This window comes from Carcharhinus amblyrhynchos, chromosome 14 (genome assembly GCF_965287045.1).
Source record: "Carcharhinus amblyrhynchos chromosome 14, sCarAmb.v2.hapA, whole genome shotgun sequence".
NCBI classification, from domain to species: domain Eukaryota; kingdom Metazoa; phylum Chordata; class Chondrichthyes; order Carcharhiniformes; family Carcharhinidae; genus Carcharhinus; species Carcharhinus amblyrhynchos.
In genome coordinates this window covers 40,868,422-40,892,570 of record NC_137337.1, presented here as the reverse complement: position 1 = coordinate 40,892,570, position 24,149 = coordinate 40,868,422, and the positions used below count along the sequence as shown (strand labels likewise).

At 42.3% G+C, this 24,149-nt stretch overlaps 1 protein-coding gene across 4 annotated transcripts in view; it reads left to right on the top strand.

Annotated features, from left to right (window-relative positions):
* LOC145352631 (uncharacterized) overlaps window positions 1-24,149 on the top strand; it is a 142,751-nt gene that overhangs the window by 109,499 nt on the left and 9,103 nt on the right. For all 4 annotated transcript variants that reach the window (XM_080202768.1, XM_080202769.1, XM_080202767.1 and 1 more), the window contains 2 exons: window positions 18,889-18,920; window positions 19,532-19,666. In XM_080202768.1, the coding sequence (XP_080058894.1) occupies window positions 18,889-18,920; window positions 19,532-19,666 (167 nt within the window). The remainder of the gene's footprint in view (window positions 1-18,888; window positions 18,921-19,531; window positions 19,667-24,149) is intronic.

The following is a 24,149-nucleotide window of genomic DNA, read 5'->3' as shown; positions in this document are numbered from 1 at the left end:
AATACCTTTGCTTCTCCACTTCTGGCAACCTCCATAAAAATAACCTCTGACTATTCCTGGTCATTCTTCAGAAAATCTCCTTGTTTTTTGTAATGATACCGCCAAGCGATGGCTTAAGGATTTTCCCCATCAAAGGTGCATTGTAAGCGTTAGAAGTGTAATGCAGGTCTGAATGCTAAGTTCTTATTCAGTGCAGGCAAATCACAAAATTTATATTCATAATTCTGCAGTGTTTTTCTGAGGTAAACTGGCTATTGAAATGTCTACCATGTATTCCTGCAACATGGGGAGAATATTTATACTATATAACTCAAACTGTAGGCACCGAGAAACCTGAAAGGGATTTCCTAGAACGAACCACAAGATATCCTTGTAAGGCATCCCAGAGCATATTTACTTAGTTTAGATGGGTGGGAGGGTGTTGTTGTTCCTGGTAATAGCAGTTGCACGTCATTACCTATGCTGCTTAAACTAGAAAAATGTCAAGGCTCCATATCTGATTCAATATTGACTCATAGTTTGACAGAACAGAGCAGAAATTTAAATGTTTTCAGGCACTACAAGCCCTTGACAAAATGTGACGTGGCCACTGTGGTATTCAAAATATATGATAACATTGAGGAAGTAAGCAAAGGTGAAGCTTGAGGCTCCTACAAGCTCAGGGCTACCAGTTCTGTTCATATTATGTCTTGTTTCCCTGCTCAGTCACTGACGCACAACCTCAAAAACATCACAGTCCTATACAGTGCAAGGACTACTCATTTAAGCTATCATTGTGGTGTGTATTCTTGTTTTGATTTTGGCTACAAAGTGTGTTAAAAGACCATTGGTATAAATTATTTTTCATTAATATAGTTATAATGCATAATGTTCATGAATTCAATGGACATCTTTGAACTGTTAGGACATAAACATTTACACGCAATATACATATTTTGGAGGCACCCTGAATTGCCTTAGAGTTCCAAAATGGCATTCACAGCGTGTGTATTTAATTCTGGTGTAACAGAGGGTCGACGCCATATCGGCAAGCTACCTTGCACTTCTCGTTTGAAAGGCACAGTCTGGTTTTATGTCACGCAGACCAGTTTTAACCTGGGTTAACCTCTCAGGCTTTTGGCCACTGTTGAGGTGAACAGCCGCTCAGCAGTGCTGACTGAATTTATGGGATGTGGGCGTCACTGGCTAGACCAGCATTAATTGCCCATCCCTAGTTGCCCTCGAGAAGGTGGTGATGAGCCGCTGCCTTCAACCACTGCACTCCTTGAGGTGCAGGCAAACCCACTGTGCCTGTGGTAATGAGCAGGCAGCAGAAGTTGAACTACTCCCTGGACCACATTGAGTGGGTGTGGGATAATTGCACATCACCAGCCCCATGACCATATTTGGGGACGGTGCAGTTTAGCTCCATGGAACCTTTTGGCCCATTGAGCTATGCTGACCCTTTGAAAGAGCTGTCAAATTTAGCCCCACCTCCAAGGCTTGATCCTGCAAAGGTCTTCAATTACACATCCAAATGCCTTCTGAAATTTCCTAATGGAATCTCCTTCTGCCACCCTTTCAGGCTGGGCTTTCTCTTTCCCTCCCTTCTATCTCCAATTTTTTGCCAATTATTTTAAATCTATGACCCTTAGTTATCAACCCATTTGCCAAGGGAAACAGTTTCTCCTGTCTGTCTTAAAACTCCTCATAATTTTGTACATCTTTATTAAGTTTCTCCTTTACCTTCTCTGTTTTAAGGAGAACAATCCTGCCTCTCCAATCTTTCCACACAATGCAAGCCCCTCTTTCCTCCTCTGCCCCCTCTCAAAGGTTTTGAAATCTTTCCTGAATTTCCTGCCAGAATGATCAGCTTTTGGGAATGCATCCTGATCTTAACCTCCTGTGTTTCTGTGAAGAAATTGCTTCTTATTTCCCCTGTAGTTACTTGGTCAATTAGTTATAACCCATGACCTCTGTCAGAGGAACAGTTTCTCCTTATTTCCTTTATCACCCCCACACCCTCACAATAATTTTGAATATCTTTAGCTCTCCCCATAACATTCTCTACTCTAAGGGGAACAATCCAAGTTTTGCCAATCACTTCACATAACAGAACCCTCTCACCCCTACTATAATTTATTACGTAACCCATTGCGTATTTTGTGGTGGTGGAAGATAACCATTGGTAGGTGGAGGTATCTTCTGGTCCCACTGTTTACATCAGACTTTCCATCGAGTGCATTCCTCGCTGCTGTAAACCCCCGCGGCGGAGTTGCATTGTCGGCGGGACTGGAAAATCCTGCTGGCGTGAATGGTTGAAAGATTCCAGCCCTATACTTCTTCCAGGGCCTTGACATCCTTCCTAAATGTAGGGTGCCCAGAACGGCACACAACACTCTAATTGAAGCTTAGCCACAGATTTCTAAAATGTTGGCAGGATTTTCTCCAGTGTCCCTGTTTTCAAAGCCAGGCATCTCATACACTTCTTAATTGGCTCATCTGTCAACTTCTGACTGGCTGTATAGAAAGAAACATAGAATTAATGATGATGTACATAGAAACCCTATAGTGCAGAAGGAGGCCACTCGGCTCATCGAGTCTGCACCGACAACAATCCCACCCAGTCCCTATTCCTATAATCTCACATATTTACCCCTTTAACTTATGCATCCTGGGACTCTAAGCTATTTAACCTGGGCAATTTAGCATGGCCTGTGCACCTAACCCGCACATCTTTGGACTGTGGGAGAAGCCGGAGCACCAGGAGGAAACCCACGCAGACACGGGGGAATTTGCAAACTCCGCACAGACAGTGACCCAAGCTGGGAATCGATCCCAGTCCCTGGCGCTGTGAGGCAGCAGTGCTAACCACTGTGCCACCATGCCGCCCCATGCATTGTATCAGTGCAATCTATTTAATATTAATGGATCACGTGTGTGGTAACATGTGGACCATCAGTGTTTGTGAGCTCCACTTTTTAATGAGTCTAAAGAAGCTACTAGTATTTTCCAGTTGGCTGATTTTACTTACACTGCTGTAAAATGGAAGCATTAACCTCCCAGGATTTAGCTGTTTGCGCGGCGGTGATATAATCAAATGCAATGGTTCATTAACCGTGTAACAGTACACATAAAATGAGCAAATTCACATTATGCAACTACAAAATAATTAGCCGCGATATTGCAGTGCTGACCTGATGTTTATGAAAGAAGCAATAAAGTAATAAGTCTTTGTAAGAGAATTCATAGGAAATATGGTTGACTGGAGATGGAATTGTAAAATGCAGTGATTTCCTTGACTTAATTTCTTTTGCACAATGTAGGACCCATTAGGTAGTTTCACTGCAGCCAAGTGAATTCCCTTTGGGCTGGCAAAATATAAATGTCCCGTGAGAAGAAATTCTGCTAAATTACCTTCATGCCTTGAATGTTTTAACAATGTTTCTTTTATGTTAATGGCTATAAGCGAAGAGAATTGTTTTAATATAACTTCTCTCTATGGAATAAACCTTTTGAATCTGAGGCAGCCCATTTCAGACAGATAAGGAGGCACAGGGAACGGTGAGGTCTGTGACACATCCAAAATTGGATCACAGGCCTTGTTGTGTACACCTAATGGGCATCTATCTGCAGGCACCTCCCCGGCGAAGCACAATGGAAAATCAGGCTGCTGTGACAGTGGTAGCAGCCCTCGTGAAGAGAGGTAATCAGGAAATGTGGGGGTGGGCAATCGAGTCAGGAGGAAGAAGTGGGGGATCAGGTTGGAAGGTAGCCTGGGTGTGGAGAGAAGTACTGGGGTGGGCAATGGGATTGGCAAACGGGTGGATTGGGACAAGCAGATAAAACTATGTGGACACATTGGGTGAAATTTTACCATCCCGCTTGCCACAGGAATTGTAGTGGGAGGGACAGTGACCGTGCAAAAGTCCGTTGACATTAGGTGGGATTTTCTGACCTCAGGGTGAGTGTGGTCGGAAAATCCCGTCCATTGTTTTCCTGAGACCAACTGACTCATGGCAAACCAATCTTGGAGAAACAGCTTCAAATATTTGGCTTTGCAAAGCTGCCAACAGACACCCTGCTACTAACTATGGATAGTCAGAAGCTTTTTCCCAGGGTGGAAGAGTCAGTTTCTAGGGGGCATAGGTTTAAGGTTTAAGGTGCAAGGTTTAAAGGAGACGTACGAGGCAGATTTTTTACACAGAGAGGTGGGTGCCTGGAACTCGTTGCCGGGGGAGGTAGTGGAAGCAGATACGGTAGAGACTTTTAAGGGGCATCTTGACAGGTACATGAATGGGATGGGAATAGAGGGATACGGTCCCTGGAAGGGTAGGGAGTTTTAGTTAAGTCGGGCAGCATGGTTGGTGCAGGCTTGGAGGGCTGAAGGGCCTGTTCCTGTGCTGTAATTTTCTTTGTTCTTTGTTAACAAGTGTGGAAAGTAAGATAAAAAAATAGGAATTAGAGTTTGGTTCTTAAAGTATGTTCCTTATGCATACTGTGCTGTCCAGTAAGATTAATGACTTATTCATCATTAGCCAATATAAGATTAATGACTAGGACTCATGAATAATCTTCTATCTTGGCTTTAGCTTTTCTGTACTTTTTAAAAGTTGTTTTTATTATTCATTTTATGAGTCTATCCCTTAATTTTCTTAGTATCCATGGATCTAGTGACTTCTTCTTGAATATACTGAATGTTTAAGCATCCCCAGTTTTCCTCAGTGGAGAATTCTAAAGATTCACAACCCTTTGAATGGAAACTATCTTGTGATCTCAGTCCCTTCTGAAACAGTGGCCTGAGGTTAACATAAGAACATAAGAAATAGGTGTCGGCTCTGTGGCCTTTTGGGATCCCTTTGTCATTCAGTATGATTGTGGCTAATCTTCCTCAACTCTACTTTTCCACCTGCTCCCCATATGCCTTGATTCCAGCTGAGGGTGTCCTGGATTCTCCAGCCAAGGGACGTGTTTTTGCAGCACCAACCGATGTCTGGAGATTTTATCTGATTAAATTAGACCACCTTTCATTCTTCTAAACTCCAGGGAATAAAAGGATTTAAAACCTGGATGGCTGTTTGAATCAAAAACAGAAAATGCTGGAAAACCTCAGCAGGTCTGACAGTATCAATGGAGAGAGAATAGGGTCAATGTTTTGGGTCTGGATGGCTCTTTGTCACAGAAACACAGAAGTTAGAACCAGGAGTAGTTCATTTGGCCCTTCAAGCCTGCTCCTCCATTCATTTTGATCATGGCTGATCATGGAATTCAATATCCTGATCATCCTTTTCACCCCCCTCCCCCTATATCCCTTGATCCCTTTAGCCCCAAGAGCTATATATAATTTCTTCTTGAAATCACACAACATTTTGGCCTCAAATGTTCTGTAGTAGTGAATTTCACACATTCACCACCCTCTGGGTAAGAAATTTCTCCTCACCTTAGTTCTATAAGATTTACTTTTTATCCTCAAACTATGACCCCTAATTCTGGACACCCCCACCATTGGGAACATTCTTTCTGAATCTACCCTGTCTAACCCTGTTAGAGTTTTGTAAGTTTCTGTGAGATCCCCTTCTCACTGTTCCAAACTCCAATGAATAATCCTAACCAGTTTAGTCTCTTCTCATATGACAGACTTGCCATCCCAGGAATCAGCCTGGTAAACCTTTGCTTCTCTCTCTACAGCAAAGCTGTCATTCCACAAATAAGGACACCAAAACTGCACACATTACTCTAGATGTGGCCTTACCATGTCCTATACAATTGCAGCAAAATATCCCTATCCTTGTACTCAAATCCTCTAACTATGAAGGCCAACATTCCATTTGCCTTCTTTACTGCCTGCTGTACCTGTACGCTTACTTTCAGTAACTGATGCGTGAGGACATTGAGGTCTCATTGAGTATCCACCTCTCACTTTACATCCATTCAAGTAATAGTCTGTCTTCCTATTATTCCACCAAAGTGGATATCCTTATATTTATCCATATACTGCATCTGCCATGCAGATACCTATACACTTAGCCTGTCCAAATCACGCTGAAGCATCTCTGCAGCCTCCTCGTAGCTCAACCTCTCACCCTACTTTGTATCATCTGCAAATTTGGAGATAATACATTCAGTTCCCTCTTCCAAATCATTAATATATAATGTGTACAGTTGGGGTCCGTCCACAGACCCCTGTGGAACTCCGCTAGGCACTGACTTCAAATCAGAAAAAGACCCCAAAGCTGGAGACAAAGAAAATAGAATAAGATTTGTACTGTAAGGCTGGGGGGTGTGGCTTATAATTGACCAAGGTGTCATAGGCAAAAGGATAAAGGTTGTAAGGGCTGAGAGCTAATAGCGTCTGTTAAGTGACCGGAATGTATAAATGGCAGAACAAAGGTACAGAGTGTTGATGGACAACCTGAGGAATGTGGCAGATAGCCCTAGTAAGGTGGGCAGGGGAAATAGGGTGAAAAGTGAGATTTAGAAGTGGACAAATGAAACGATGGAAGAAATTAAAATTTCTGAGCGAATAGTTCAGGGACGCTAAAGTGCTGGTTGTCTTGGCAGGAATAACTAAACCAGTGAACCAGGGAGTTATTAATTGGTCAGTTGAAAAATAACTCTGGGGAGCGATACCATCAAGAGTGCTGTGACCCAAGGGAGAGAAGGTTTATAGAAGTGTGCCTTGTAGATGACAATCACCTTCATGAAACACAGAGGTGAAGCTGTTGTCAGGTAGAACTCATGACCCACTCAGTGTGAATAAATAACAACCTGTAGTGGAACTGGGTAGCAATGTAATGCCATACTCCTGCACAGAGCCATGTGAATGATTGTGTATGACGTATCTTTGTTGTATCAACTACTTCAAGTGAAATTTACCTTTTTACTTAGAGTATCGTTTGCCTGTTAATTCATGTTTAATTTATGTTGATTCTGAATACTGTTAACGTAAAAATTACAAGAAGTGAAATCTTGTTGATCATTTCATCATTTGGGGATTGTTTGGAAAATTTGTTGATTTTGGTCTACAGTTACCCCAAGGCAACTAACAATCACTGGCGAGGGAAACAACTTGCTTAATGTTAACATTTGCTTAAAGTTTAACATTTCAGGTGCATGGCCTTTCATCAGAAGGATCCCTCTGCAAATTTCCTCCACTGTCTCACCATTTAAAAACTTTTCTACTTATTTATGTTCCCCCCCAAAGTGGATAAGCTCACAATTTGCCCCATCTGCCATGTTCTTGCCCACAAACCCAACTTTCTGTGTACATTTCCTCCCCCACCGTAATGTTGACCGTGAAGGTCGTTGGTGCCTGAAAAAATCAAAATCATCAAAACTACTTTGTCTTGAAAAACCTTAACCTCTTTGATTAGTGTCTGAAGAACAGATGTTGCTTGGTCAAATTTCTACATGCAAGCATACAATTTAGGAGCAGGAGTAGGCCACTCAGCCCATCGAGACTGCTCCGCAATTCAATAAGATCGTGGCTAATCTGAATGTAAACTCAGCTCCACATCCCTGCCTAGTCCCAATAACCTTTCACTCCCTTGCTTACTCTCTCCAGCCCTACCTTAAAAATATTCCAAGACTCAACTTGCACCATCTTTTGAGAAAGAGAGATCCAAAGACTCATGACCCTCCGAGAGAAAATAATTCTCCTCCTCTGTCTTAAATGTGTGGGCCCTTATTTTTAAGCAGTGGCTCCCCTAGTCCTGGATTCTTCCGCAAGAGGAAATATTGTCTACACATCCACCCCACAGGATCTTAAGAGTTTCAAGCAAATTGCTTCTTACTTGTCTAAGCACTAGCAGACAGGCTGAGCCTGTCCAGCCTTTCTAGGTCAAGGTATTGACTAAACAGGAATATTGTTATGACTTTATTGCCTTGGCTTAATGCTATCTCATTCAATGTGACTTGGGCACTTAGGCCTGAGTCCAAGTCCACATTCATGCTGCAATATCTAGTGACACCATGCCAATGCTAACATTCTGGTTGTGTGAGTTTTGTGGACAAAATCCTATTTTGTCCAGTGTTTCATAAATTTTTACTGGTTTTCTGCAATCTACATTAGCCATTCCTGCTTGCAATCATTGATTGCATGTCAGAACACAATCCTTCCACCCAAAGTAACAGCACTTTTAACACTGCTGTGGAGTGATTGCTTTAAATTGTCTTCACTCAAAATTTATCCAGAAAAAAGGGACTGCAGAAATTTTGAAAGCCTTGAAGATATGCTTTGAACCCCAAGTGAACTTGACTTATGAACAGTATGTGTTAACATTAGGGCTCAAGGTGAAAAAGAGTCCATTGATCAGTAAGTCACTGCAGTAACAGTTTGCTGAATTCCGGGAACTGAAAGGTGGTTTCATTAAGGATGCAATTGTCTTCAGCATATGAGACCTGGCAATGAGAGCAAGTCTACTGAGAGAGAAGAAACTTACTGTCAAGAAAGTAATAGACATAGGCAGGAACACAGAGGATGTAAAATGTCAACCATATTACAGAGCAGGAGATAAGTTATGCTGGGAGACATTCCAGGCTGATAGAGAAGAACAATGGTGGACAAAAGGCAGGATGCCAGCACCAAAGAGGACATTATACAAAGGAGTAGAGGAATTGTCCAGCATGGGGAATGCAGTGTTTTAACTGTAAGAAGCTAAATCATTTCACACACATGTTTGGCTAGAAAGAAGCAAAACAAGTCTATACCGATGGCCCGTGGAGAGAGATCAACCAAAGAGTCTGATGAAGCATCATACACCATGTTGCTGATGTCAAGTCTATAGGTGATTAATGGTTTGTGACTGTTAGAATGATGATTGCAGAAGAAGAGCATCAAGTGAACAAGAAATATCAGATAGACACAGGTCTGTCATGTAACAATATGACCTTCACACACCTGTTCAATATGGCTCAATATGGCAATCTGAAAATGAAGCCCTCGAAAGCAGGGTTGAGGCTATATGGTGGCACAATATTCACTCAGAGAGGACAACTTTGTCTCAGAGCCCAATGCATTGGCGTGAATGAAGATCTGGGGTTCTAGATCGTAGATGGTAAACAATAGCCACTTATCTCAATGGGAGTAAGCCTAAAGCCTGATCTAGTAATCCTAAACATGTTGACAGAGATTTACAATGTGCTGCAGCACACCGAATCATTGACTGCTAAATAGATCTTAAAATACAAAGATGTGATTACAGGGTTGACACATGTTTGTTAAAATAGTGAGTACTGAGGATCTCACTGGAGATGCTTGTAGTTAAGAGTGGCAGATTGAGGGTGTAAAATGACCTGACTCACGTCAAAACCCATCAGTATCAGTAACTAGTCCAAATCAGATCACAAAAAATAAATAGGCTGGAATTCTCCAGCCGTGCAAGCCAGCAGGATTCTCCGGTTCTGCCAGCAGCGCACCCGCCCGTGGGTTCTGCAGTACCCTGGGGTGACATCAGTGGGAAACTCCATTGACAGTGGTGGAAGCAGAGAATCCCCCACTGTTAGCGAACAGCGTGCCACCTCCCGCTGCCAAGAAACGCATGGCTGGGAGGCTGTTTTTTTGGTTTTCTTACATTTTTATCATGGATTCTGTATTCATTGAAAAGAGGGACACTAGGAAATGCAAGATTTGCCAATTCATAGAACTCTACAGTGCAGAAGGAGGCCATTCAGCCCATTGAGTCTGCACCAATCACAATCCCACCCAGGCACTATCCCCTTAACCCCATGCATTTATCCTAGCTAGTCCCCCTGACACTGAGGGGCAATCCACCTAACCCGCACATCTCATTCCCAAGAATGAAGTCCAGCAGATTCTCCTTTCTCTCAGGACTGGAAACATACTGCTGTAGAACGTTTTCCTGAATGCACTCTAAAAATTCTTTCCTCTCTCTGTCCTTTACACTATTGATATCCTAGACTATATTGGGATGATTAAAGTCCCCCCCTTATAAGTACGCTACAATTCTTGCATCTGTCTGTAAATTCCTTACAAACTGGCTCCTCTACATCCTTCCCACTACTTAGTGGCCTATGGACTGTACCAAGCAATGTAATTGCACCTTTTTTGCTCCTTAGCTCTAGCCAACTAGATTCCTTGGAACCTCTGGGTTCCAGCACTCTAATATTCTCCTTAATCAATATCACCATCCCCTCACCTTTCTTTCCTTTCTTACCATTCCTGAGCACCTTATATCCAGCAATATTTAACACCCAGCCAGGTCTCTGTTACAGCCTCAACATGGTGGCATGGGTAGCACTGCTGCCTCACAGCGCCAGGGACCCGGGTTCGATTCCTCACTTCTGTGCAGAGTCTGCATGTTCTGCCTGTGTCTGCATGGGTTTTCTCCGGGTGTTCTGGTTTACTCCCACAGTCCAAAAGACTTGCTGGTTAGGTGTACTGGCCATGCTAAATTCTCCCTCAGTGTACCTGAACAGGTGCAGGACTGTGGCAACTGGGGGGATTTTCACAGTAACTTCATTGCAATGTTAATGAAAGCCTACTTGTGACACTAATAAATAAAATTTACAGCATTATATTTGCATCATAATCTGCACCCGTAACTCACCAATCTTACCTACCACACTCTGTGCATTCACATACATACAGTAACTCTGATTTGAACTTTATTACTTTCTCACATGCTCTTAACTGACTTAATAACTGTTTGGTCTTAATCTACTCCGATCAAATATGGAACTGTTCCATTCTTGAGCACTGTCTAATATTTGAACTTTATGTACCTTAATCCTCTGTTCTACTTCCTTTGTAAATGTAGTTTAAAACCTCCCAAACCACGCCAGTGACTACCCTATGGGGACATTGGTCCTGGTACTGTTGAGGTACAATCCATCCCTACTGTAAACCTTTATTAAGGTGAGACGATCGTAACATTTAAATACCCACTCGAACTGCAGCTCAGTCTCGCCTCCACTGCATAAATGAGTTTCCAGAGCCCCATGGTGAAGAGACAAAATTTAAACCTGAGCAAAATTCAATTTAAAAACACAACACTAATCTCTCCGAAGGACATTAATTGTCGCAATAATTATCCACATGCCTGCACTGATTAACACCCCAATTTTGGCACATCAATACCAGCAGGCATCCTTTAAACCTGCAAGTGAGCCTATTAAAGTGGGGCTGTGTTTGTGACCCCAAAATCTATCATTTTAACCTCTCACCAACCCCCAAGTTTTAAAGCTTATTTATTAGTGTCAAAATTGGTTTGCATTAACTCTGCAATAAAAGTTACTGTGAAAACCCCCTAGTTGCCACACTCCAGCATCTGTTAAGATACACTAAGGAAGAATTTAGCATGGCTAATGCATCTAACCGAGCACATCTTTCGGAGTGTGGGAGGAAACTAAGCACCCAGAGGAAACCCACGCAGACACACAGAGAATGTACAAACTCCACACAGACAGTGACCCAAGCTGGAAATTGAACCCGGGTCTTTGGCTCTGTGAGGCAGCAGGACTAACCATTGTGCCACTGTGCTGCCCCACCAGGGGGGTCCAAGTCTCCCGAAAGACGTCCTTTGTATTACGGAAGGAGCTAACGTGTGCTATTGTGAGCAGACTGTTATTTGAGGCGTTCAGCGCTTCAGCTAGGAGAAGACAAAGTGGGTATGACATGGCCAATGTTGAAATAAAATCAGTATCTGAGCAAGCCAGCCTGCGCCAGTCCCAAGTGAGCTATGGCTGCTATCCTGAGCTGATATGTTTATTGTATTTTACAGCTGGCCACAATGTGCTCGGTTTCTGTCGCAAAGGTATAACTGTCTAAGCAATGTATTAAATTATATTTTTATTATGCCATAGATGACATCACAATTGTCTGGATGATATCTGTGGTCCAAAGATGCTCACTTTGCCAAGAGTAAGATTATAATAACAAATATTTTATTTATTTTGCTGAATTGAGTGATAGCGAGAGACAAAGTTGTCCATTCCCACTGGTTGATCCCTTAAAGCAATTCTTTTTGAAAGCAGCACCAAGGATATTAGAGTTTCTAAAATAATATTAAGCAAACACCTTATATGCATTTATATATGGTCTGTGAGAATATCTGAGGAATAGGCAAAGCAGTCAAGCATTCCATTCTGGAATTTAGTACAGTACTTAAATCAGTCAGAAACATTTAATAATGGACAGGAACTTTGGAAATGGAGCCAAAATAAAATCAATTTCACTTAATATGGATGTGAAAATCATGATTCAGCAGACTCTCTTCTGTATGTAGGATTATAGGGGAAAGAGAAGGAGAAAGCTTTTAAAATAATTGTGAGCAATACATTTAGTAAATGTCAAGTAAATTTGATTCTATGGATGGTATTTAATGGAGATGATGGGGATCTTGCCTGCCAGCTGAGGTGTCAGTGAGAGCAACTCTTTGCCCACTTTTGGGAATGCTCGCTGTATTTATGCCAATCTGGCACATAATTGGGCAACCATGGGCCTTCCTGTGAACTAGGACCCGGGTGGCTGAAATCCCGCCCTCCGAGCTATCAGCAAATCAATGCCACCAGTTGCTGCTGGTAACGCACCCACCCAAGGCCCAGGATTGGCAATGCACTCTGCACACCACTGATGAGTGATGGCAGGACGAGGGTCATTGTTTAAAGTTTTACAAGTTTATTTATTAGTATCACAGATAGGCTTACATTGACATGGCAATGAAGTTACTGTGAGAATCCCCTAGTCACCATACTCCGCTGTCTGTTTGAATACATTGAAGGAGAATGTGGCTCCACTATCCAGCATGTCTTTCGCACTGTAAGAGGAAACCAGAGCACTCGAAGGAAACCCACGCAGACATGGGGAGAGCATGCAGACTCCACACAGACAGTGACCCAAGCTGGGAATCGAACCTGGGACCCTGGCACAGTGAGGCAGCAGTGCTAGCAGTGGCTTTCTTTTCGGCTCCACCCCAAAGTGTCTTTGGAAGAGGGACCCACCTTGGAAAGCTGCAAACAACCTCCACATGGTGTGTCCCTTTGCCTGCTGCTAGGTGAATACCGGTGGAATGAGACCCTTAAATGGGCTTCAGTCACCCACTTAAGAGCTTCAATTGGTGACAGACAGGAAGGCTGTCCTTGAACTTTCCCACCCCAGACTTAATCAGATCAGAGGTAGGAAAGTGGTGGAGTCCTCACCTGCTACCCTCCTCCTTGATTAAATGCCCCCCACCACCACATTTGCCACATTGGTATCTATTGGTATTTCCAGATGGGGCAAACATTTTGTAAGAAGTACTTTTCATATAATACCTTATCAATAAGTAAAGCAGGATAAATGGGTAATGTGGGAGATCAAAGCATACCAGAGGGTTGTAGTCAACTCACAACCGATCTTTTAAAATTTTAGTGACTGAAAGGTTTATGTTGCATAAAAGTCTCTGGATGAAATTGCTGCATTTATCAGTGTGGTTTTAATCACTGTCTTGCTCTGTGCCTACAATGAGTTTCATTTAAAGGCAGAATTTAACCTGGGGCATCATTACCAGAACCCACAAAGTTATTGCCTGCGTATAAGCCAAATCAACAAGTGAATTAAGTACAAGAGAAGCACTCTGGTAAAAAGATTCTATTGCAATTCTTGCAGGGTAGTTATTCTTTCACAGCACACTGCAGTGTTCAGCATTCCTCCCTGACAAGGAAACCACTGCGAATGGACAAATATGACTGCATTGTGTAGCTTTAGACTTGTTTCAATGCTTGCTGCTTGCAGATGCTATTAGAGCCAGAAATGTATGTGGGGAAATAATGGGAATGTACAGTAGAGGTCACTTTTTTTTCATCCTGCTGCACTGACTCATTTTTCCCAAGCGCCAGTTGTTTTGATTTTATTTCCCCGCTCCATTTGATTTTGGTCATGTCACTTCCCTCTGCCTCGTGCACCCACTGTTTTCCTTTTGTTGGTCAAATCACTCAAATGTTGTCAATTATTGCAGCCTGACGATGGCCAATGAAATTGAGATGCTGCGGTCGCTGGGAAATGCAGCTTGTTTCTTTGAATGACGTTATTGTGAAAGCAGTTCATGATTTGCTTCCTCACTGGGGTGGGAAAGGGCGTTTGTAATTTTTAAAGCCCAAAAGGATGGTAATCAGTAACGAGGGAGTTGATATACACCCAATATTTCTTTAAAAACTGAAATGCCTCTCCCTTCCAGTTGTTCCAGAGGCCACTGACCATACTGTTGTATGGCAAGGGGGAGAGTCTATGATCGGAGAGCATAATCTCAGAGTAAGCGGTCGCTCATTTAAGACAGAGATGAGGAAGAATTTCTTCTCAGAGGGTAGTGAATCTGTGGAATTCCTTACTGCAGAGGGCTGTACAGGCTGGGTCATGGTTCAAGGCTGAAATTTTTCAATCAGTAAGGGAATCTAGGGTTATGGCGATAAGGTGGGAAAGTGGAGTTGAGGATTATCAGATCAGTCATGGTTCTGGAGGCACAGTGACACAGTGGCTACCGCTGCGGCCTCACTGCCCCAGGGACCTGGATTCGATTCCTGGTTTGGGTCAACTGAGTTTCAAAAGGTCTAGAACAGGGGGCTTTGATTGACAGTTTTAAGAGATCACTAGGTGATTAACTGCCTGTATGTGATTAGTGAAAGAGATGGGTTTACTTCTACAACAGGCTAACCACTTTTGAATGGGTTTCATGAATGAGGTACTTTTTCAGTATCAGGTGTGTTTGAGTGTCAGAGTAATAGTTATTAGATTGTTAGAAGTTTACTTTATTTCATCTTCACATGCGTCAGGTCTTTTCATAATGGATATGGAGAGAGTCGCTATGGAGGATGTGTAGGTAGCATGGAGCCAGATGCAGGTGCCAACCTTACACTGTGGTGGAAACGGTCACCCAAAAGTGACTATCCTTGAATTTGCCAGTGTGTGTCCAGAAGGGATGCCTGTAGTCCAATTGATGATGGCGACTCATGAGATTATAGGGACCCTTTCAACAACTTTAAACAATCTGAAATAGAAAATCACCACAGCCATCAGGCCATCATTTTGCAAGAGAAACCCACTCCCCTCCTCCCACTGGTTGGCATAGCTGTAACGAGGTAGCTTGGGGAGAGTGGGATGGGTGAATCACGTGTGGCCTCAGAGATTGCCTTGAGCATGGTCCCCAGTCTCCCTTAGGAAGACCAACTCCAAGATAACGGAAGCTGCAATGGATTCATACATCTATAAGGTTATCAGGGGCTGAATGAAATCCACCTTCCAGTAGCAACACCTGACATCTACTGTTGCATAAGGGAGGCAGAGCGCCACTGAGCGCACAAGTAGACTGTTTGCAACCTTGGTGTCATGTTTGATTCCAAGGAGAATTTCACTCAGCTTCTGATAACCTTAATTGCCCTTAAAATTACTTTACTTACCCACTTGCAGGGCTGGGATGGAATTCAAGAGACAGTGACTGGATGGATAAGAAATTGACCAACTGACAGAAAGCAGAGGGTAATGGTGAATGGTCCTTTTTCAGAAGTGTCAGTGATGTGTCCCAGGGGTTGCATTCGGGATGACTAAACATTTAGTATGTAAATGACCTGGACTTGGGTAGACAGGACAAGATTTCAAAGTTTACAAATGGCAAGGAAGTTGGAAATGTAATTAACAGTGAGGAGAATGTAGTTGCAGACTTAAGGAGTGAGAAACTAGTGAATTGGCCAAATAAATGGGCAGGATTTTCACCCCAGTATGGACAGGAGGCAGTCACACAAATGATTTCACAACAACTCCACATCAAAGCTGTACAGTACTCCAGACCAAAGATCTGTATAGTTGCAGTTGTTAATTGTACCCGTATACTCTAGCCCATAGTGTAGAGGCTAATATACCACTTGTCTTCCTGTTTGCTGCAGTACTTCGTATAAATAACAGATTAGGAACTAAAGCAAGCAATGTTTTGGTAGTTACAATAAATGCAAATTGATTCTTAGCAATAATCAACTTTGGTATAACAACATACTTAATTATCAGCTCCACACAAAATAAGTAAATGGAAATAGGTACAAGGAAGGACATGGACAGGAGAGTTTTGGACAATAAATTTATGAAGGTTAGAATGTGGGAAGCTGGCCAGAATGCTTTAGAATTGTCAAGTCTAGAGAAACTATGGTATGGGTGAGAGTTTCAGCAGCTGAAGAGTTGAGATAAGGGGAGAGTTGGACAATGATACAGAAGTGGAAATAGTGGATCTGAGTGAGTGCGTGGATGTGCCACTGTGAGCTTAGCTTGGGATGAAATATGGCACCAAGGTTGCAAACAGTCTGCATGTGTACTTAGTGGCGCTCTGCACCATGAGGTAGTCTGCATCTTTTGCAAAATGGCGTGGCTGCACTTTTATAGCAAGGGAGAGTGAAATGTATGGAGCCCTCTTTGCATAATGAGCCTCATAGGCCTGCCTTATGCAACAGTGGATGTCAGATGTTGCTGCTGGAAGGAGACATGCTGATAAGTTGTCACGGTCACCTTCACAGCCACTGGCTCTGTGATTGCAGTTGTGGCAGATTTCAGTCTAGACATCCTTCTTGAAATGCAGACATCTGACATATTATTTCCCACTGAGAGGCTGAAGGAGGGATAAGGAAGTACAAATTTCCCCTGATCATCGTGGGTGGGTATGATCTCCTTCCCTTCTCCTTCCTTCTACAGCAGCTTATCTTGCTCTGTGCCACCACAGCTCAATCTCTGTATTATGGTGTAGCCAAGGGCAAATGCACACAGCTGCATCTATGTCTGGAAGCAACTGGTTTGTACAGTATCCTTGAAGTCAAGATAAAGTCCTACAGTACATGCCACACTGCTCACTATAGCCCACAGCAACTTTAAACAATGTTTGATTCTGTGAACACATGTACAATCACAACAAGGACCAGGACAAATCAATCAATAAATGACCTGTAAGTTTTCACTGACCTCTTTAAATAGTGCTGGTTATGTGGTGGGGTGGATGTTTAGCTGCGTGAGATTAACAGAGGTCATTATCTGGAGCATTGAGCTCCAAATGCCAGAGCTGGGATCAAATAAAGTTTCATATCAATTATTCATAATCTCCCCATACTGGAGGGTGCCTCTGAACACTCTCACTAAAATGGTATTTGGCACAGATAGCACCAGGCATGTAAGTATGCACTGCGAATGCCGTTTTAAGGAAAATGCACTTGTTGTGCTAGAAAACCAGCTGCAATGAAGCCAAACTTTGGGGCCAGTGATTTAGGTTGAGTAGTATCTTCCATTATATGCTTGCTTGAGTTTATATTCTCCTGCTGATGGCTAAGGACATTTGCAGGACAGCAGTTTTGTAATACCAGAAAGAGAGAATTCACCTTTATTTTAAACCTTCTGTATTCCAAGTAGTACAGAACTGTACATCGGTTAGTATGTCTTTACAGTTCATGATTTGAAAATGAATTCAATGATTATTTAGCAGTCAGTCCACAGCGATTTTCATCTAGTAAGTGGAGATGGTTGGATTTCAAAGGCATGGATATCAGATCAAATACATGAAGAATTTACAGTTTCTCAAAGGCTCATAATCTGTAATAATTTCATATTTTTTCTGGTAATATAAAAACAGTGTATCTGTGGTGTGCACAATTTTTCTGGTACAGAAGTTCTGGGTAATTATGGTGTGAGGAACTTACACATTTATTTGTGCCGCTTCCTAATTTCTGGGGATTTCTGGGCTGTGCTGTTATACTTCAGAAAAAAATAGCTCGAAAGCAAATGTCATAGCTCCAACTTCATTACCATCAATGACAATTGCAAATTTGCTGCACAGCCAGTGTTCACACTGCTGTCACACCGACTGAAATATAATGATGCTGAAGACTGGCAGCAAGGTGATTTATCTGCTTATTCAAGACGCTTGCTTCTGATGCCTCATTATTCACACTTAGTGCACACAAGATCAATTGGAAGAGAATCCACAGACCCATTATTATAAATGGAATCACAGTTATCATTTCTCCCCGCAGGAACACAGAGTTCATCACAGCAGGCAATAAGTTATTGATCAAAGCACTGTTATTGAGATCCAGCATTTGGCATCGTAATCATTTCCCTTGTAATAAGCAATAGGGTAATAGAATATTTCCTGTTATTTTATTGTTTTTGAGTTCAGTATTACCATTATAAGAACCAAATCATACACTGACCATCTCAAAAGCTCAATAATGACTATTTCCATATTAATATCCTGATAATGATTCTAGTGAACATGGATTGGAATCAGACTACAGTGTATCGTTATGTTCCTGAGTTTTGCAATGCTATTCATAGGGGCAAGTAAACAGATAACAATAATCTGATTCATATTGTGTAGCAGAGTGTGAAGTGTCTCCCTCAAGAATCTAATTGTTGCATCAATAAAGTATAACTGAGTAAGGAATGGCAGATGTCTAGTGGTGAGTGTTTATATATCCTATTAACTTTCTCCATTCTATTTATTAAGTGAGCTAGTGAAATCTAACAGTAGCTGTGATGGCCCTTAGGTACACAATGAAAGACAAATTGATTTATTAAGAAACACAACAAAGCATTTTTACAAATTCCATTACAAGTTGTTCTCAAAATGTGCTTTATCTCATGGAATTAAAAATCTTTGTGATAATTTAGACTTGAGAGGAGGAATATTACAATCTGCTACCAGTAACCATCTTGGGAACCATAAACTATTAATACGCCAGTAGATTAGTATTTGTGGAAACTCTATGACAATCAGAATTAACTACACAATTGGCAAGATCAATCCATTGGTTGTGCCATTTCTGATTTGCCACTGTGATCAATGGGGCATATTCTTGTAGATGTTGGCATAAACAATTTCACCATTCTTCAGTGCTTGTGAGTATTTATTCTCTATAACACAACTCTTTTCATCTATCCCTTTTTAGTAAGAAGCTGGCTGGAGAAAATCAAAGACAAAGTGAGTGCCTCAGGATGTCTCAGTTTTTGGGTCTGTACTACCTAGTCACTTATTTCATTCTTTGGTTCGACACTGAACTGTCTCTTCTTGTCCTGCAGTATAAATTACTCATTTAAAATAAGTCACTGTTGCCTTTTCACCTTCACTGTTTGTAACACTGCTTGAGGCATTTATACTCGAATGGACAAACACCAAATTTTTCTTGGTGTGTTCAGTGGGAATCTCTCATGTAAGTTGCATAAATACACACTCTTTACATGTTTTCAACACCGAGTCCCGGTGACATATGAGCATAGGAAAGTTTGAAGAGGAACAGGGCAAATTGGACAGTGACTTCTGATTACCGCATTTAATTATACAAGTGCAGAAGTTGCTGTTTGTTTACTTTTATTATTGGTGAATGATTAGTCTCACTGTTATTTCTACCACAAAAATCTAGGTTTATGGGTTTTATTTTTGTTAATTTATATACTATAATTTACATTAGATTCTGTATATTTCATGAGAATTCAATGAGTAAAGTTGAGAAAAATGATTTCCCCACGCACAATTAAACTGCAATGTTGTGACTAATTTTCACGACATACATGTTAAACCTTTTGTTATTCCAGGCAGGTTATATGTCCGGGATGCTGGTACCTGTAGCAGTTGGTGTGGCTGGAGCACTCTTCATTTTGGGAGCTCTCTATAGTTTCAAGGTGATGAACCGGAAGAGGAAAAATGTCTTCAAAAGACGTGAATCAAAGGTAATTGCTCAGGGAAGTAGTTTGACAAAACCTACAATGCGTACTCATCTATCTCTTGAAACGTCATTAACATCTTACATCTTCAGATCTTTGCTTTATTTTCTTGGGTTATCTGTTGGACTCTGAGCATTTGCTATCACTTCAATTGGGCATTCCCATTTTTAAAGTTTCATTAGATTGAGTCAGCTCACAATATCCAAAACTTCGTCTCATCTTCATCTAAATTGGAAAAAAAAGGACATGGGAGGGATTTCTCAGGCCGTTCAAGCCAGCCGGGTTCTCTGGTCCTGCTGGCAATGCACTCCTTCCTGCATGTTTCGCAGTGGCATTGGATGACAGCAATGGGAAATTCCATTGAGAGTGGCATTAGCAGAGAACGCCATCACCATTGAACAGCATTCCACCTCCCACCATCGAGAAAGACATGGCTGGGAGGGTGGAGAATCCCCTCCATTAAACTCCCACGCACAATACTCCACTGGAATGTCAGCCAAGATGTTTAGACTCAAATCTTTGGAGTGGAATTTGAACCTACAACTTTCTGACTCATAGGCAAGATTACAACCGCAGCCAACCCAGCAAATAGAATTGATAGGCCAAGCAACAGAACTGAACAACATTCCCCCTTCACCTCCACCATTTTGTGCCACCAGATGTTTTAACACTCTCTACTCACCACTCCAATAGAATACAGAGAGCCATTCAATCTCCCTTTTCATCCTCATGGACATTGAATCATCCTGTGTTGACAAAGATGCCTTGAACTGCTCATGTTTATTATTGAGCTTTTAAGAACGACACTTTGCACATTACTTAATGCAATGTTTCTGTAGCTGCAATATATATAGCTAAATATTGATTCATGAACTAAATTAAAAAAAATTAAGTGTAATGAATTTAGCTCACCTTCAGACGTACTGTTGAAATCCCAAGCCTACTAAAAACAAACTACCACAAACTTTACAGCAGCTCAAGCCCCATTAAAATGACAGACTCACAGAGGGCTGGATCTTTCATGAAGCAGCAATCACCAGCGGACTACTCTTACCTCTCTGCACCTTGGCACTGCTCCATACTTCTGGCTGTGTTATCTAGGCTGATTTTGTTAGAAAGGTCCCACAAAGAGCTTCATCATTGTGCTGGAGTGTTGGAGACAGGGTGGTGGTCTGGGTGGGGGGGAAATGCTATGCCCCCTTTACACATGCTAGTTGCCTGAAGGCAAGTTTGAATATCCAGTGTGGATTCTAGTGAGTGGGTGGATGGATGAGTGGGTGAGTAGGTGGATAAGTGAATGGGCAGGGTGCATGCAATAAGAGGGTATGGTGAGTGAGGTAAGTAGATAGTCTGGTAGAGTGGCAAGTGCATAGGGTGGCAGAAGGGTAGGGTGATAGGTGTGTAGTGTGGCAGGTGAATGAAATGTGTAGGGGGAATTGGGTCAGTGTTTTGGGGTAAAGGAGTTGGGTCTGGAGGGGCTTTCAGTTTGGGGGCCAGTCAGGTTGAATTGGGGAGGGTTGAAGTGGGTGTGGGGAGTCAGGATGAGGGGGTCATTATGAACATTTGGGGAACCAATTAGACAGATACTCAGGACTTAGACTAGGACTTTTCTGTCTAACATCCGCTGAATAACTATCCAGTTTCACAAAACTGCCCAACGTCTCTGACTCTATCTCAGAGTCAGACACTTTTTTGAGAAGGGTCCCAACCCAATCTTCTGTCATAGGTCGGATCTTTGATGATCCAGAGACTGGAAGATCTGGACCATAGTCTAGACTGGCATTCAGTGTAACAGAGAAGGAATGCTGCAGTCTTTCAGATCCCAGCTTTAAACTAAAGCTCCTTTTACCTTCTAAGGTAGATGTGAAAGATTCCATGTCGTCATCTGAAGAAGAGCACAGGAGTTGTCTTTGGTGCCCTGGCTAACAGGGCATCACTCAACCAATATCTCTAAAGCTGAAAGCCGTTTATCTCAGTGCTTGTTTGTGGCCATTCAGTGAGTGCCAAATTGGCTGCCATGTTTCTCTACAGCAACTGTACTTAAAGTGCTTAACTGGCTGTGAAGTCAGAGAATTATACAACAGTGGTTATGATACTGGACTAATAATCCAAAGGTTCAGACTAATACTCCAGTGAAATAAATTCAAATTTCACCATGGTGGTTGATGCAATTAAAATAAATTAACTTAACTTAACTCTCAGAAATTATAATCTTCTGGTTGACTAATGGCTTTGATGCAGAAGGAAATTTGCTGTTCTTATCCTATCTGGACTTGTGCGACTGCAGACGCACAGTAATGCGATTAATTTTTAACTACCCTCTGAAATAGTCAAATAAGGAACTCAATCTACCAAATCTTTATGAAAAAGCCAAGGAAAGAGAGAATTAGATGGATGCCCTCAGCTCTGGACAGATCGAAGGTCAGCCAAACCGGCCAAGTCTTCCTGACTAATCTATGAGGACTTGTACCAAAATTGCCAGAACCCTTCCACAGACGAGTTGAATAACAGCCTGACATGGACACATTTACAGAATCATACCTTATAAACAATATCCTAGACTCCTCCATCACTATCCCTGGATCTGTTGCCCCTACAGCAGCACAGACCAATAACAATTAGCATCTTACAGAGTTAAGGATCCCATAACCAACAGATGGGGTCAGAGTTTTGAGGTCTTGCCATGATAATAATAAATTGTGATGGAGGCTTCACATACCCATTCTCAGTGATGGTTGAGCCCAGATAGCAAAAGACAAGGCTGAAGAATTTGCAATTATCTTTAGCCAGGAGTGCCGAGTGCATAATCCACCTTTGTGTCACCCTGAGTTTCCAAGCATCACAAATACCTGTCTTCAGCCAATTCAGCTCACTCCACATGAAGTCAAGAAACTCTGAGCACACTGCCTACAGCAAGGCAATGGACCCTGATAACATCCCAGCTGTTGTACTGAACACTTATGCTCTAGAACCTGCCATACCCTAGCCTAGGTCTCCCAGTGCAGCTACGATACTGGCATCTATCCTACAATGTGGAGAATTATCCATGTATGTCATGTCCACAGATCCAGTCACGTCATTTCCCATCCCACCAACTTGTTCTCAATCATCAGCTCAGTGATTGAAGGCATCATTGACAGTGCTTCAAGTGGCACTTTGTCCGCAATAACCTTCTCACTGATGTTCACTTTGGGTTCCAGCAGAACCACTTGGCTCTAGATCACAGCACATCTTGGGACAAAAGAGCAGACTGAATTCCAGAGGTCAAGTGAGACAATAAGGCAGTTTCTGATTGAGTGTGACATCAAGGAGCTTGAGTAAAATTAAAGTTAATGGGAATCGGGGAAAATTCTCCACTAGCTGGAATCATACCTAGCACAGAGGAAGATTACTCTGGTGGATGGAGGCCAAACATCTCAGCCCCAGGACATTGCTGCACAAGTTCCTCAGAGTTCTGTCCTAGACCCAACCATCTTCAGTTGCTTCACTAATGACTGCCCTCCAACTTAAGATCAGAACTGGGATGATTACATAGCATTCAGTCCCATTTGCAACTCATCAGATACTGAAACAGTCCATGTCCAAATGCACAAGACCAGGACAATATCCAGGTTTCAGCTGACAAGTGGCAAATAATATTCAGGCCAGTCAGTGACCATCACCAACAAGAGATAATCTTAGTGCCGCCCTTTACTGTTTAACGGCATTACAGGCCTGGATTTTCATCCAGTTGGGTTAACTCGGGAACCTTTTCAAAATGGTGACTGGGTTGTGCTGACCCCATTCCCCGGATGTATGATTTTTGGGAGTATTAATAAAGGGCGCAGGCTTTTTTGTCAGAAGCCTGGATCCAGTATTCCCAACCTGGCTGGCTCTATTGTGGAGATAGGCAAGTCTTACTCATCTGCAATTTTCATTTGAGTTGGACGAGGTTTTGAAGAATTGTGGTTCGCAGAGTATGACCTTTCCATAGAGTCATAAAGGCTAATGTGCATGAGGAGACCTTTTAGAGTAAGTTCCAAAGGTCCCCTCATGCCCTCTATGCCAAGTTATGTCCCCCACTCATCCCCTCAGGCCCCTCATGATCCTCTGCCAAGCTCTGCCCTTCCGCCCAACTCTATGTATTCATGCTCCTCCCCCCATATCAAGTTCTGTCCTTTTGTTCCCTTGTGCTGCCTATGCCAAACTCAGACATTTTCATGCTCATTGAGTCACTGTAAATTTCCTAGAACCTATGAACCACAGTGTAATGTGACAAAGAGAAACTGTATTCCTTTGATCACATTCCTCGATGTTTGAATAAAAATGTCTGGATAAGATAATAGTAGTGTCAGTCATCCAGGCTCTGAGATTTCCAAAGCCGCAAAACATAAAAGTACTTGATTTGTGTAAAGAAGCACAATGCATCAACCACAGAGATCAGAGAGCCTGAGCTATCAATCGAACAATGTTTCATCTGGGGAGCAGAGATTCAGTTATTCTAATAGCT